Genomic DNA, 15,319 nt, shown 5'->3' with positions numbered 1-15,319 from the left:
CTCCCTCCAGACTCAGAAGCAGGCTTGAATGCTTGAGTACAGTCTAATTACCTAGTAGAATAATTGTATCTCAATAACTCAGCTTTATTCTCCTACCGCTCCTCTGTAAAAAAATTAGCCAGGGCTGCCTGACATCGAGACACCAAACTCTAGCCAGTTGGGGACTGCCTTCTCTTCAGGGCATGTGGATGTGTTTGAGGTGCTGTTCACATCCCCCTCTATGCTGACTTATTAGTTTGCATCTGCTGACGTTCCCACCGGAGTGGAGAGGCCAATCAGAGGACCGGCTGCAGCCCAGAAATGCATTTGTGGATGAATTGCTGCGAACACATGATGATGTAAGTAATACACCCCACTCCCTTTTCTTTTCCTATCAGTCAGTAAATTAAATAAGAAACCAAAAGATGAGATGTACAGTACATGTTTGGGAGGTTTTACAGTTGTGGACTTAATTGAATAAGATATATAAAAAGCCTGCGAGAGATGTGGGGAGGACGGGCATTTGAGGAACAGTATCTGGTGTCTTGAGGAAGACACAACGCTTTCCCTGCCATCTGTGCTCCAAACAATCATTCCTGAGAGATTTCAGAGCCAGACAAACATGACACTGATTCAGAGTTGCTACAGAAAATGATTCCAATGAAATGGACAATATTACACTTGAATGGAGATGACGTGAATTTCTATGCACATTACGAGAAACGTTAGGAACAGGAGGACAAAAGTCATTTTAAGGCAAGTTCGTTCTTAGGTAAAAGGCATACAATAAGAAGTTTTGCTGAAATATTATAAGCATTTGAAAAATGCAGACCCCTTGACTGCGTGTCAAGGTCAATTAGTCTCTAAAAATATCAGATCATTTGAACTTTGTATGACAGGGTAAGGTTAGGTAAGGTTGTGAAATGTCATGTGAAATGTCAATGTCAATAACTTTCATGAATTAATCATCAATACAATACATTAAAAATACATTTTACCTTAAAATATTTGCAAAAATACATAAAGTATTTATATATTATACAAACATACACTACCATTTAACATTTCGGGGTTGGTAAGATTTTTAATGTTTTGAAAAGACACCTTCTACACACACACACACACACACACACACCAAAACTGCATTTATTTGATCACATTGTTTTTATTTAAAATAACTGTTTACTATTTTATTATATTATAAAATCTCATTAATTCCTTTGATTAAAATGGGAAAGCTGTATTTTCAGCATCATTACTCCAGTCTTCAGTGTCACATGTTCCTTCAGAAATCAGTCTAATATGCTTATTTGCTGCTCAAGAAACATTTCTCATTATTATCATCAATGTAGAAAACAGTTTTGCTGCTTAAAATTTTTCAGAATTTTTTCCCCCATGAATTTTTGATGAGTACAAAAAAAATTAAAATACATAATTTAAAAAAACTAACATTATAAATGTTTTTACAGTCATCTTTGATAAATTGAATACATACCTGCTTCTGTCAATAAAAATATTGATTTCATAAACAAACAAACAAACACAAACAAACAAACAAACTTACTGAAACCAAACTCTTTGAAAGATAGTGTACATACAACTATTTTATTCAAATTCATATCTAGATTCGGACTCAAATAAAAAAGGTGACTTTTTTAACTAAAAGGGGGTAATTCTATTCCATTCCTTGAGCGTCATGATTACTTCCAATCATTTTTCTGTGAGTGGTCCATATCCTCTCCTGTATACTACCTCTGCTCACAGTCTGCTGAATAAATACTGGTTTATCAACACTCTCTGAAGTAACTGGAGGAAAAAAATCTTCATAATAAGCATTGTGTACAGATTCAAACAAATGCAATCATGAGTCATAGCGCTGAAATTGTTAGTCTCCCATGAGCAGTGCTGGTGGATGATAAAAATGCTTGAATATCTGTGTGAAACGGACAAGGGCATATGCTTTTGATTTGTGCCTCTGGAAGGACATCAGATCAACAGAAATCAATTTCTGAAACAATAAATCATATTAAACACAAATATTATCACCGAGTCATGGCAAAATACACATTTTTGCTCTCCAGTCAACACTGTATATCTAAAGATATACAGGAAATGGAGACAATTTATTGTGTTTAGTCATATCACATGCTACTGATCGGTTCCACAGGTAACTTGACCACTTTTTCAAACCCATCTGTTCCAGCTGAAGTGTGTTTAGTTTTATTGATGATAAAATACTTTCTCCTTTTCCAGAGTAATATGCAGGGCATATACATGCTGTACATTTTTAAAATAAATATATTTAAATAATAAATTAATATTTTTATTCAGCAAGGACATGTTAAATTGATCAAAGGTGACAAAAATATTAAGCAGAACACACCACACAACTGCTTATAATAATAAGAACACTGATAATAATTCAAAATGCTTATTGCGCAGTAAATTAAAATGATTTCTGAAGGATCATGTGACACTGAAGACTAGAGTAATGGCTGTTGAAAAATATAAATATTAAAAAATGTAGAAAACAGTTATTTTAAATTTTAATAATATTCACAGTATTGCTACTTTTACTGTATTTTTGATCACATAAATGCAGCATTGGTGAGCATAAGAGACCTCTAAACCCCAAACTTTTGACTGGTTAACTGGGACAACGGTCAATTGTGCAGTTTGGAATATTATAAAAGAATATGAGACTGCAAAATTATCAGAATTCATTAATAATAAATTATCCTAATGAGGATGCATTTAATTTTTTTTTCATGTGGATCAGAAAACAACACAATAAAAGGCGAAAAAAGAGCAGTCCATTCTTTTTCACTATTACTGTAACATTAAAATGGAAAAAGACAGGCTAAACTAAAGCATTAATGAGTATTTTGATTTTGACTTAAAAATAATGGTTCCAAAATGGTTTTCACAGTCATGCCATTCAGTGAACAGTTCTACAAATAAATAACCATCTTTTTTATTGTGAAGAACATTTTAAAAATCTAAAGACCCCTTTTCCATTATAAAGAACGTTTTGTGCATTCTATAAGGTTCATAAGGTTCTATGGATGCCACTAAAGACATTGTATTTTTAAGAGCATAGTCAGACAAGGGCAGCTGTAAACTGCTCCACTGGCAACAGTGCCCCAATTATACAACCAAATCTGATCCTAAATAAACTGGACTACCTGACGTTTTCCACAAGAACACTTTTCCTTTGATTCTCATCTGCCATAAAAAACAAAACACCGACAGCCCTGCGAGTGCTCATTCTGCTGTATGTCATACGCCTAAGAACTACCACATTTTTATCCTCAACAGAATTCCACCTAACCGCATACAAATCCCCCCCGAGATGTTTTCACAATGGCCGCGCATAATACAAACGACTGCAAAACAGGAATCCAAATGCTGAAGTGCTAGGCGGTTACTGCACAGCTTGAGGCAGATACAAGCTGTCATATGTCAGAAATGTGGCAGGCTAGGTAACATAACGACAACAGGGAAACAACTGGAGAGTTATTAGACGAGAGCAGGGGAAGTTGGGACAGGGTCTGACTACGGGGGACTGACCTTGGAACGAGGAGGGGCACGGATGTACCACTTGCAGTCCACTGCCTCTGTCTGCAAGGCTTTGCCATCTTTGGTGATCTGCTGCGATTCAATGATGCCTTCAGGTCCTCCCATCTCAAACTCACAAACTGTAGTGGAGGAGACATAAGAAGACAGATTACGGAAAATGAAAAGCCATTAGATATATTCATATGTAGGGTGCTTATAAATGAATGAATAATACCCACAGGGAAGAGGTTTGGGGACTCCTACGTCTTTAAAGTCAGGATCTGAAAAAAAAGAAGCAAGAAAATATGATATAAAATATAATTCAGATGACTAATAACCATAAATATTGTGCTGTGTTATATCAACTGAACCATTTAATGTACAATAAATGTGTACGTTGAAATTGATCAACAAGATATGTGAACTGTTTAATAGTTTTTGAAATCTCACAGTTGACGTTTCAAAAATTATGCAAAGTTGCAGTTAGAAAAGGAAGGCAAGTGGAATGAACAGGAAGCATTCAATAAACAGAGATTAGACCTCTCATTTAGCAATATCTTATATCCAATATCCAGTATATTTTCACTGCTCTAAAGAGGCTTGTGAAAAAAAACTAGACATGTTTGGCAAGCTGTCTGTAATGGAGGGGCTTTGAAACCACCTATAGAGAAAACGGTGCGGGCAAGTGTTTGTTTGTTTGTAATCACGATTATTGGTTCTACCAAAGCTAATGAACATGCTACTTCTATGAAACTCCTTTTTATCAGTATTCAATATCCATGTAATACATTTAACAACTTCTTTTTTCATTTTATGGTGGTCCACAAACTAACAGGTTCATTATCGACGCCAACTGAGCTGGAGTGTGAAGTCTTGCAATGTGCTGCAGGAAACAGTCCTAAAACCCATAAACCAACATTCAGTCAGTGGGTTTCTTTTTCTTTTTCAATTGGCATTTATATGCTTTTGAAAACTTAATGTCCCCAACACTTGGGTGAGAGTGTGTCTGAATATGTGTCTGGGTTCCCATGTGATCAATAATGGTCTCGAGACCAAGACCGGTCTCGAATACAACAACACTAACTCACACTCTTGCAAACTATTCTAACTCAAACTTTCCAATTTGTAGATTTTAAATAAAGATTGAAAGAGTTGTTGGAACCTTAATCATGGTGATGTTTAAGACATGCATCTGTGGTATGGTTTGAGCATCGCCTAACTTATAGCTTTTGCATGTGGTGACTGTATCCACTTCAAAATTCATTTTATTTGTGAATATGATCTTGATTAACAAAACGTGAAAGAATCTTAACTGGAAAATCCTATTGAGTTTTTCTCAATAGAAATGAAAGCTTTAGCGTAAGTTCTGCCAGGAAGACTCAATCGTCACGTCACCGATTATTACTTTCTCATTATCCAATCGCCATCTAAATACTTGTAGTACATAAGATCGAAACGTACACATGTCTGACACCTTCATTCACCTCCATCCTCCCCACCACCACCACCAAGATGGTTCCTTCCCCTCCATTCCCCCCACCACCACCAGGATGTACCTATTATCCCTGCACCGTTTAAAAAAAAAACCTTCAGTCTAAACACATAATAATGGAAAGCCATAATTTAAATTGTATTGATCCAACCTGTTGTTCTTAAATAGCCTTAAGTTAAACGTTAAAGAACAATTTAGACTTTAACCTGCTGTGGATGATCATTATGTAACCGTACATTCAGTGAAATCTCCTCAGTTCCCAGTGGACTCAATTCTTCTCTTAGTTGAAATTCTTTGTTTTCAAATGCACTTTAATTTAAAAAAGTACATAGCCTATTCAAGTCTCCAGAGAACCACATTTATTGCAAATATCACTCTCAGTCTAACAATAGTGGTTAAGAGAAGAATGTCTAATGTGCAAGACTTTATACTATATTCAACAATATAGTCTCATATAGCCAAAAAAAAAAAAAAAAAAAAAGTGGTCTTCACTGCAACTTATGCTGATCAAGAACCGCCCACTTAAACCATCCAATTGACATGTAAAACAACCAATCACTGTTAGTTTTGTTTTTAAGTGCATTTAAGGGTAGAATTTCTTTTCATAGGGTGTCAATAATCAATAATAGGCTGGAGCTAAATAAAAATAATTAAAACGTGACAAAGTAACCTTCATGCACATTGTAGAAACAATGTAAAGACAAAGGGAAATGTTTAGATTCCAAAGTAAAAAGTACTGATTATTTTACTGACATAACTCTGAAAGCAATGCAAAATATACTAGGCCTGGTAATACAGCTTTTCTGGTTAGATCTGATTTAATTTAGATTCAGATTCCAGTCTTATTCAAACTGTTTCAGACTCATACAAACCGATAACTCAAAAAAAATGTATTCACTAAAAAGATTGCATTTTTTGTGCAATAAGAATCAGATGTTCTGTGGGTTGCTTTTTATCAAAATGAATAGCTACAATCTCATGCTTCAATACAGCCCTACTCTTTATCCTAACATAAAGGAGCATAGTCTATCAGAAGCGGCATTTTGCTATGCAGAACTAATAGGTGGGCAGTTTAATTACTCTCACCCCTCTGTGATTAGATCGACTTATATTTAGTATGGGTGATATTTCGCTCTGTGATCCCACCGTTCACTCTGATATTCATACATGGACAGAGACGATGGCATTTACAGAAGCGAATCTCATTGAAGATAACTTCTCTTATAAAAGACACATATGTACACATATACACATACAAACGCACAGAAAAGTCTGCTCCCATTAAGAGAGGATTGGATTGTACCTCAGTTATCTTTATATGAGAGACTGATTGATTTGTGGATTGATCTGGTGAAAAATCCTGATTTATTTCTCTCATTCTCATTTCACCCTCCTGTGAGCATTTATGTGGGTCACTGTGTGTGATCGCAGAGGACACCCATCACTATTATGACATATTCACTTCTATTTTGGAACACGGACATGTGGTTCCTGGCAATATGAGACTGTAGGATATGCAGCAAGACATTTAAGCTACACTTTCGTTTTTTATTACAAGTCCACTTATAATGTGAGTCAAGGTTTCTTAAAGCAAAAACAGTTCTTTACTTGCATTACCACCTTGACCTCTGTTGTGATTGGCTAATCTTTGCGTGCCAGAGTTGCCCACATTGTCTTTATTCATTTGGGGTCAATGGGGTCAAGGTAGTTAGCGTGCAAATTTATCGTGAAGGTTCTTTGCAACCCATCTTTTTTTAACATTTCACACTTTACACATGCTGCTCAACATCGACACTGAGGATTCAGATCAGGCCTTGAGGAGAAAAGAAATGATAAGAAAGATTACATTACAAAAATAGGGTATTGGAAGAAAGAGCGAGTGTGTGTGAGAGAGAATCGCCATATCAAAAGAGATTCATTGGCAGAAATAAGATAAATTGGCAGATTAATGAACAGAACAGTGTGGAAACGAACTGGGTTCTGCCACTTACATTCAAAACTTGACTTCTTGCTCTCAATCAGTGTACAGTATATACTGTACATATTCACACAGTAGAATATTGCTTTATGGTGCAAAATACACTGCCTTAAAGGGATATTTTTTTGATTGCAGTGTGACCCTAATATTGCTTCTTTATACAGTACTTATTCAAAATAAAATTAACAATTTGAAGCCACTGTTGGTTAATTTAGATTTGATGGATGAACTCTGGCCTTCTTTGTAGTCGCTTATTAAATAGCATTTCTGTAATTAAGATAAGACTTTCTGTTATCTCATTTTATGATCATAGAGTATACCTTAGTCACTGTGACTATGGTTACAGGTGTTATTTACATCTTTAGCAAAAACTGAAAAAGAGATTGTCTACTCATTCATATAAACAGTATTCAATCCACTCCTGTAAACAATGTTAATTTTTGCACAGGTTTTTAGTCATTGTTTAGTTTGTCTTCCTATATCCACATTTTGTCATGTCATATTCATTCCATTTAATTTTACTCTAAAATGGCATATTTAAATTAATATTTAGCATATCAACATTTAACAAAAACTAAATGTGTTTTACACATGAGTGAATCAAATCTAGAGATTTGAAAGTCATCTTTTTGCTCAAGTGTTGATGGACTCTGTGTTTTAATCATCGTTCTGAATCCGATCTGGATGTAATCTTCGACAAAATTATTTTTTTCTCAAAATGTGTTTTTTTTTAATGAAACGTACCCACATTCAAGTGTTTATAAAAAAGAACACATTAAGCTAGAAAAAAAAATATTTGTCTAAAAGCAGAGGCTCTGTTCTTTCTTTTGATATATTGCATGTTTAGATATTCATAAAAAAATAAATAAAAAAAAAGGGGGCCATGAAATTGTTTTGAAAATGGTCAAAAATGCTGGCGGTGACTGGCAACGTTTAAAAAAACAAACAAAAACTGCTGGAGTTAGATTATTATTATTTTTTAAATGCAAGCGAAGGTCTCGAGGCTAGAATTAGGTATATACTTGATAAAGTTGCCTTTAACTACTACAGTATGTACTTTGAGTTTATTTAAGTTAATCATTTGATACAATACACTTACTGTGTAGATATATGTTTTTACATTATATTGTTTAAAAACCTGCATGTAATTACAGCTGTAATTAAAATCTATAATTACATCCATAATTACACTATTGACCCATTCCCTTTCCCGTAATCCACACGTAAACCTAATCACAACACCAAACCTGTCCACCGTATCCCATCTCAATAGCAGCAAAAGTGTTCTGCAATACATGAACACAATAAGAACATTGTACTAACAATTAAAAAAAAACATTTTTTAAGTACATAGAAGGTAAAGACACCTAATAACCACATATTTATTCTCCAGTAGTGATTATATTTTTTCATTAGACTTAATGGATTTGTTTCCCGTTTTGATTGACATTTGAAGAAATCTTATTTTTGTCAAATTATGTATTACCTGCAACATATAAAAAGCTATAGTGTGCGCTCCCACAAGCCTTAGACCATTCAAAATAAACAAGTTGGACTTATGCTACAGTAGAAGGCCAGTGTCTTCAAACTTAAACTAGCCACTCTTTCTAAGCATTCCTAGACAAATCCTCTGAAACACTTTACCTGCAACAGCGATCAGTTAGAACAACACTGCGGAAATACACCATATCCTTGTTTTGTTGTAGAAACGGACTGTTACTATCCTGCTCACAGTTTAATCAAAGGTAGCTGCCACCCTTTATTTCGGTTTCCACAGAAGATGTGGATCCTTTCTTTTAGCGAGGGAGGAAAAGAAAGGCTGCTTGAGTGTAGGGGTGTTATCTGATTGTACTTGTCTGTCATCCTCCTTATTCTTTATCTGATAATCTCGTGAAAGACACTGTTTACCCACCCACAGCGTAAGCGGCATGAGCCGAAGGGAAAGATGCTCTTCCCTGTGGATAGGCTGATGTAAAGTTGAAAACACCCTTCTGTCCGTTCAATTCCCTTTGCCAGAGATCTGACGCCTATGTGAGGGTAAACCAGGGTCAATGGACTGTCAATCAACATGAGAGAGAATGTGGCTGCTTCCAAACAGCCAAGATTTATAAACACTGTAGTAGATCAGTTAGAATATTACCACTTCAAGAATCAATAAGGCATAAGCAATAAAGTAAATGCGTGTGCGTGTGTGTGTGTGTGTGTGTGTGTGTGTGTGTGTGTGTGTGTGTGTGTGTGGGTAGGACCATCGCAGAAGCAACAACTTCTGTATTTGTGGGGGTAGATATGGATGGAAAATTCAGAGTGGCAGGAAGTTAATGAAACAATGACCTTCAGGTCAAGAAAGCTGGTTGCTGGACTGATTTATGATTTGGATGTGGCATCACTTAACACACAAGGTCCTGCAGACCCCATGGGATCAGTAGTCAGCCATAGTCACGTGTAATATGCAGGATCCCTCTAAAGGTTATCTAAAGGCATCTATCATCAAGAAGAGTGAAGGAAAAGACACTCATATCTCTAAATGTGAGATAGGAGACATGAAATTACAATCAATATGTAAAAAGGATATAGGCTTTCTTTTGTGTGGTAATTCAACGTTACCACTTCAACATCTGCATAGCAGGTAAGAGGTGCCTGATTGTTTTGTTATCTCAGATACAGCCTTTAAAAAATGAAAAGACTTGGGTAACAAAAACATAAAACAAAAACATCGCCATTTATAGATTTATTATTAAATATTAATTCACAGCAAATCAATTGTCTCAAACTAACTATAATAAAATATATTGAATGGCTATGAAATGAAAAAACAACAAAAAAACAGGATTTTTTTTTTTTTTTACTTTCAGGTTGGCATCTATACACGTGTGTATGTATGTGTGTGTGTGTGTGTGTGTGTGTGTGTGTGTGTGTGTGTTGTTCAGGTATTCCGCTCACGCCCCTGCCCCTTTTGTCTCAAAATGTATTGTGCCCTTTTCTGATAATTGTAAATAACAATTATTATTATTATAAATATTATAATAAATGAAACACACACACACCCTTGCCACTAACAATAATAATACAAAAAAATATTATATTTAAAAAAAAAATGGCGAAGAAGTGGTAGGCAGAGTTTCCTTTGCAGCGCCTCATACGCATTTAACGGTTCTGGTACGCACTACGGAGCAGTACGCGCGAGTCTCTTCAAACGAGCAGCAGGTAACGTTTAAGCTAATACGGAAAATTACATTTATCCTACCATCACCATGCTACTCTAAAAGTTGCTGCAGGATGTGAGTTATTCTTAACTACAATAAAAGTATAAATCGATTTCAGACGCATTCTGAGTGACAATGTCATTCGTTTTTATCCAAGGAATAAAAGTGCAAGGGGAAATAGGCTACGTCTAACAGTTAGTTTAATTAAATCTTAAGTCCATGTCCAACTCTAAATTGTGAGGAACTTATATCTTTGATTTCATAGTAATGCTTTACAATAAGGTTCATTTGTTCATTACTCATGTATGAACTAACATGAACTAACCATGAGCAACACATTTGTTACTGTAGGCTATATCTTAGTTAATACTACAACTGTTAATTGTTTATTCATGTTATGTCAAAGTCAGTACATTAACTAATGATAACAAATACTTTTGATTTTAATGTTTTAGTAAATCCTGAATGCTGTAGAAGTGCAGTTCATTAGCTAATGTTAACTAATGAAACCTTATTGTAAAGTGTTACTGATTCATGATAGCTAACACTGTCTTTCATACATATAATACATACATTAAATTTAGAACATCAACAAAACAAAAAAATAATTTTCCATAATTACCTTCTTGATTCTCACTGTTTTGTATGGTAAAGTAATTAATATTTAGTAATATTATCATAATTACCCTATTTTCATTTGATGTGTTATGTATTCTAATAATTGTATCAACATATTTTCTTAGCATGCCACGGAAAGAAAGAATAAAAACAAAAAAAATCAAGAAGTAATCATTTTTTATATTTAGTGCCCTTTTTGGTCCCTCCGCCCCTGCCCCTGAGGAGGTCTGTGCACGCCACTGTTCCAAGCTGGCAACATGACAATTGGGGTGTATTTCCCGTACAATGACGTAGCTCGCTGCTTAACTATTACGATGCATCATTTGAAAAAATCAACTGTTTCCCGAAGCAGTATTGTCATAAAACTATGATTCTAACCACAGGTCAAGGGCTGTCATTCCAACCACACAAGTTTCGTTGGAACTATTTGTTTCAGGAAACACCAACTCATTGAACTACGCTGAAAACGATGGACCTTGCAACCATAGTTGACTAACAATGCTTTTGGGAAACGCACCCCAGAATGTTAAGACTGGTCGGCAAGATTTTTTTATATATATTTTTTTATATTTAAGTCTCTTATGTTCACCAAGGCTGCATTTATTTGATCAACAATACAGGAAAATTAGTCATAATGTTACAAATTATGTTGTTACAAATATGTTTGCTATAAATTATATATATTAAAATGTAATTTATTCCTGTCATTCTGTGCTCAAAAAACATTTCTTATTATTATCAATTTTGAAAACAGTTGTGCTGCTACATATATTTGTGGAAAACAAAAGTATTTGTTTAAAAACAAAATGTTTTCAGGATTCTTTCGTGAATAGAAAGTTCAATATAAAACATGTATTTGAAATAAAAATATTTTGTAACATTACAAATGTCTGTACTGATGAATTTGATTCATTCTGGCTGAATAAGTGTATTGATGTCTGAATATAGAGTACTAATTTCTTTATATACACCGAGCACAGTGCAGTATATGACTCCAAACACATTTCACTGTGCAGAGGCTAAACAAAAATGTGCCTCTACACTTGTCATTGTAATGACAGTTAGCAGACTCAATCTGCCCTACACTGTGTCACTCAACAAGTGGCAGATACATTGAACTGATTCACCATTACCTGTAATTAAGATTCCTATATAAATACACTGTGAATCATATTTAGGTATATGCCATATTTTTAAGGTATATGTTGCATCAGATGCTCAATTTCCTCTACAGAGAAGGACACCTAACTAGGTTTATAACTGCATTAATTTATGATCAATGATTTTGGATCATGCTCCGCTTATCAGCGATCTCTGCGATATAAATATTTTTGGAAATAAACAAAACATCACAGGTTACGACTGTAACCCTGGTTCCATGAGAAAGGGAATGAGACACTGCATCTAGTATTGACGATATTGGGAAAGGCATCTTCATGACCTGTGTCTTAGGCATATCTAAAAAGCCAATTAACACTGGTAGACGCCAATCCATGAGTTACACGTCATAAAATCTTTTTTCTGAAGAAGACACTCAGGCAGGCCCAAGGTATGGCAATGAGATGCAGTGTCTTGTTCCTCTTCTCAGGGAACCAGGGTTACACTCGTAACCTGAGATGTTCCCTTTCAAAGTGGAACTTCAACACTGTGTCTGGTATTGACACTATGGGGAACCAATACCCACTACGCTGATCATCCCTATAAAAGCACCCCACCAAAGGGGAGCTCAAGACCCAACAACAGTTGGGGAGGAAATGGAGGCGAGCAAGAGCAGGACATAATGCAGTTTGCCCAATAACTCTCATCACCCAGGCTCTAAACCCCAAGGAAGCCGAGGGGAGCATTGGCCCTACTTAAAGACCCCAATGTAATTGGGGGATAGCAGCTCACACCCTGCACTCTACCTAAGGCCCACTAGTGCTTTGTCATTTTTTAGCACTAGAGCATAATATGCAACAGATGTGAACTTTCTGTACTTATTAGTATTGTCAAAAAGGGCTACAGTAGAGCACCCATCCAAAGGGGAGCATATTGTCCTTCAAAACCCAACAGTAGTTGGGGAGGGAGGTAAACGAAGTAAAGAGAATCTATACTGCAATACATATATCCGCTCAACCCTAAGGGGGTAACTGTGGCGAGCAGGACGGGGCTGAGGGCCGCGAGAGAGCGTGATCCATAGCGCGACGCACCGGTCTTGTATCTCTCACGGAGGAGTGGAAGCATAAAAGGAGGAGCGACGACAGTGGAGATCGAGAGAGGCCAGGCCTTGACTTGTGTTTGTTTTGTTAAATGAGACAGCAGTCGTCCGTGAGGGGCTGCTGTCTTTTACTTTTATATTGTAGTTGTTTTATTTTGATATTAAAATTTGTTGAATGTTCACCGGTTCCCCGCCTCTTTCTTCCCGTAACTTCTAACCTCGTTACACTGGTGCCGAAACCTGAGAAGTAGGAGGAACGCGCTGTCAAATAGCCCTCGCCGCTGTGGGGAATCCGCGGTGTCATCGAGCATGGTGAGCAGGTTCCATCGGCATGGACGGTCGAGGCGGTGCGCTGCAGTGAGTTGCCGGGGGGACGGACGAGCTCCCTTGAGAGCCTATGCGCTCTGTGGAAGCGCTAGATTCGTATCTTTCCAGCAAGAATCAAGCAATTACAGCGCCTCTTAGTGTGAATGCATCGCTATGAGTGCCTTCAACGCCCTCGTGAATTGAACGTGCTCCATGCAAACACTAGATTATTATCCTTCTAGAGAGAATCAAGCAATAACAGAGCCTCTTACTGCGAATTTATAGCCATGAGTGCCTTCAACTCCCTCGGGAGCCAAACATGCTCCATGCAAACTCTAGATTTTTCTCCCTCAGGAGAGGAGCAGAGTTCTTACCACAAAAATGTAATGAGCTCATCCAGCTCCCACGAGAGACGAATGCTCCAACATACACTTATCTTACATGCACTTACAAACAAGCGACTCTTGAAGATAAAAAGTTGATGCTGTGTAACTCAGGTGCTTTACTCACGGGTGCTCCGTATGTGACATCATGGACTGCCGTCTACCATTAATTATAGGTTTTTGTTTACATGTGCCTCAGACACCGGTCACGCTGATGAGATTCCAAATGCCTGTGTGTGTGTGTGTGTGTGTGTGTGTGTGTGTGTTTGTGTGTGTGTGTGTGTCCATAGCCACAATACCAGATGCAGTTTCGAAGTTCCGCTACAAAAGGGAACTATCCAACATCAGAGCTAAAAAGATATAGTTATCAGTGTTCAGGTGCTTTAGAAGGATTTATGATACCAAATGCATCAGATAATGGAATGATAGGAATGGCTGAAATGAAAAACAAGTAGGCTACTTGAATTTACTTTATAAAACATAAAAGCAGAGGAAAAATATCCCAAAATGCTACACTTGAACTTCTACCCATGAGCACACACACTCACACACATTGTTCTGATTTACTAGGGAATTCTCACACCCAACATAAATCCTGCAGATTTTTTTTTCACAGTTATAAAGCACTGTGCGAGGACAATATGGAAGCTGTAAATCCTCCAACACTGAAACCATGACCTCTGTAAACAACGTCCTCAGTATCCTAAGCAGGCATAATCTGGCTAAGAGGAAGCACTATTATATAGCATTTCTCACCATGTCTGTCATCAATGGGAGTGTGTGTGTGTGTGTGTGCGTGTATATACTGTGTGTGTATACATACTTCCAGATTCCCCCAGAATACTTCCAGATTCCCCCAGTGCTTGTGTGTAGCCTCGGTTTGTAAACCCTGGCTTAGACTATAATCTTTTGAAGATTACAGTATTTACCAATAACAACCTAGAGGAGATTTATATTTCTTCAGCCTTGAAAATTGTGCCTGCCAAGATATCCGTAAACTGTGTGAGGAAGTCTCTTAAGAAAACACATGTGTAATGCTCAGACAACATAATGTCAAGACATGTGCATTGCTAACTTGTGTTTGACTTCAATTCCTTCGAAAAAATAATTCTAGAGTGCATCAGCGCAGCATCCTGCTGTCTTTAAAGAAACAGCCGTTGGATAATTGGCAGACATTCAAACACCATCTCATACCCAAAATGACACGTGAAAGAGTTTATTGATTGCTTTTAATTTCAGTGTTGCTTGATGGCAAATGCTGCAACCTGCCACATAAATGCAAGCATGCACACATAAACACTTGCGTCTCTCTTTCTCTCTCACAAATGCACACACACACACACACACACACACACACACACACACACACACACACACACACACACACACACACACACACACACACACACACACACATTTGGAGTAGCATGCTGGCATATTATGCGCTTTCTTCCTGCAGTGTGTAGCATGTATACTGGGCATAGTATGGACATTTTCAGCATAGAATGCCCTGGCAATCTACAACAATTGCCAAAATATGCATTGTACAACAGAGTACAATGCATGCAAGAACACATTCCGCAATGAAATTGCCTTTCATTTCCA

At 36.8% G+C, this 15,319-nt stretch overlaps 1 protein-coding gene across 2 annotated transcripts in view; it reads right to left on the bottom strand.

Annotated features, from left to right (window-relative positions):
- Nucleotides 1-15,319, bottom strand: part of neto1l (neuropilin (NRP) and tolloid (TLL)-like 1, like) — a 136,481-nt gene that overhangs the window by 38,927 nt on the left and 82,235 nt on the right. For both annotated transcript variants that reach the window (XM_077244516.1, XM_077244517.1), the window contains exons 5-6: nucleotides 3,777-3,818; nucleotides 3,550-3,677 (exon numbers count right to left, since the gene is read on the bottom strand). In XM_077244516.1, coding sequence (XP_077100631.1) covers nucleotides 3,550-3,677; nucleotides 3,777-3,818 — 170 coding nt within the window. The remainder of the gene's footprint in view (nucleotides 1-3,549; nucleotides 3,678-3,776; nucleotides 3,819-15,319) is intronic.

This window comes from Siphateles boraxobius, unplaced genomic scaffold, assembly GCF_051911475.1.
Source record: "Siphateles boraxobius isolate OS27281-9 unplaced genomic scaffold, OSU_SipBor_1 26, whole genome shotgun sequence".
Lineage (NCBI taxonomy): Eukaryota > Metazoa > Chordata > Actinopteri > Cypriniformes > Leuciscidae > Siphateles > Siphateles boraxobius.
This window is presented reverse-complemented; position numbering and strand designations above follow the sequence as displayed.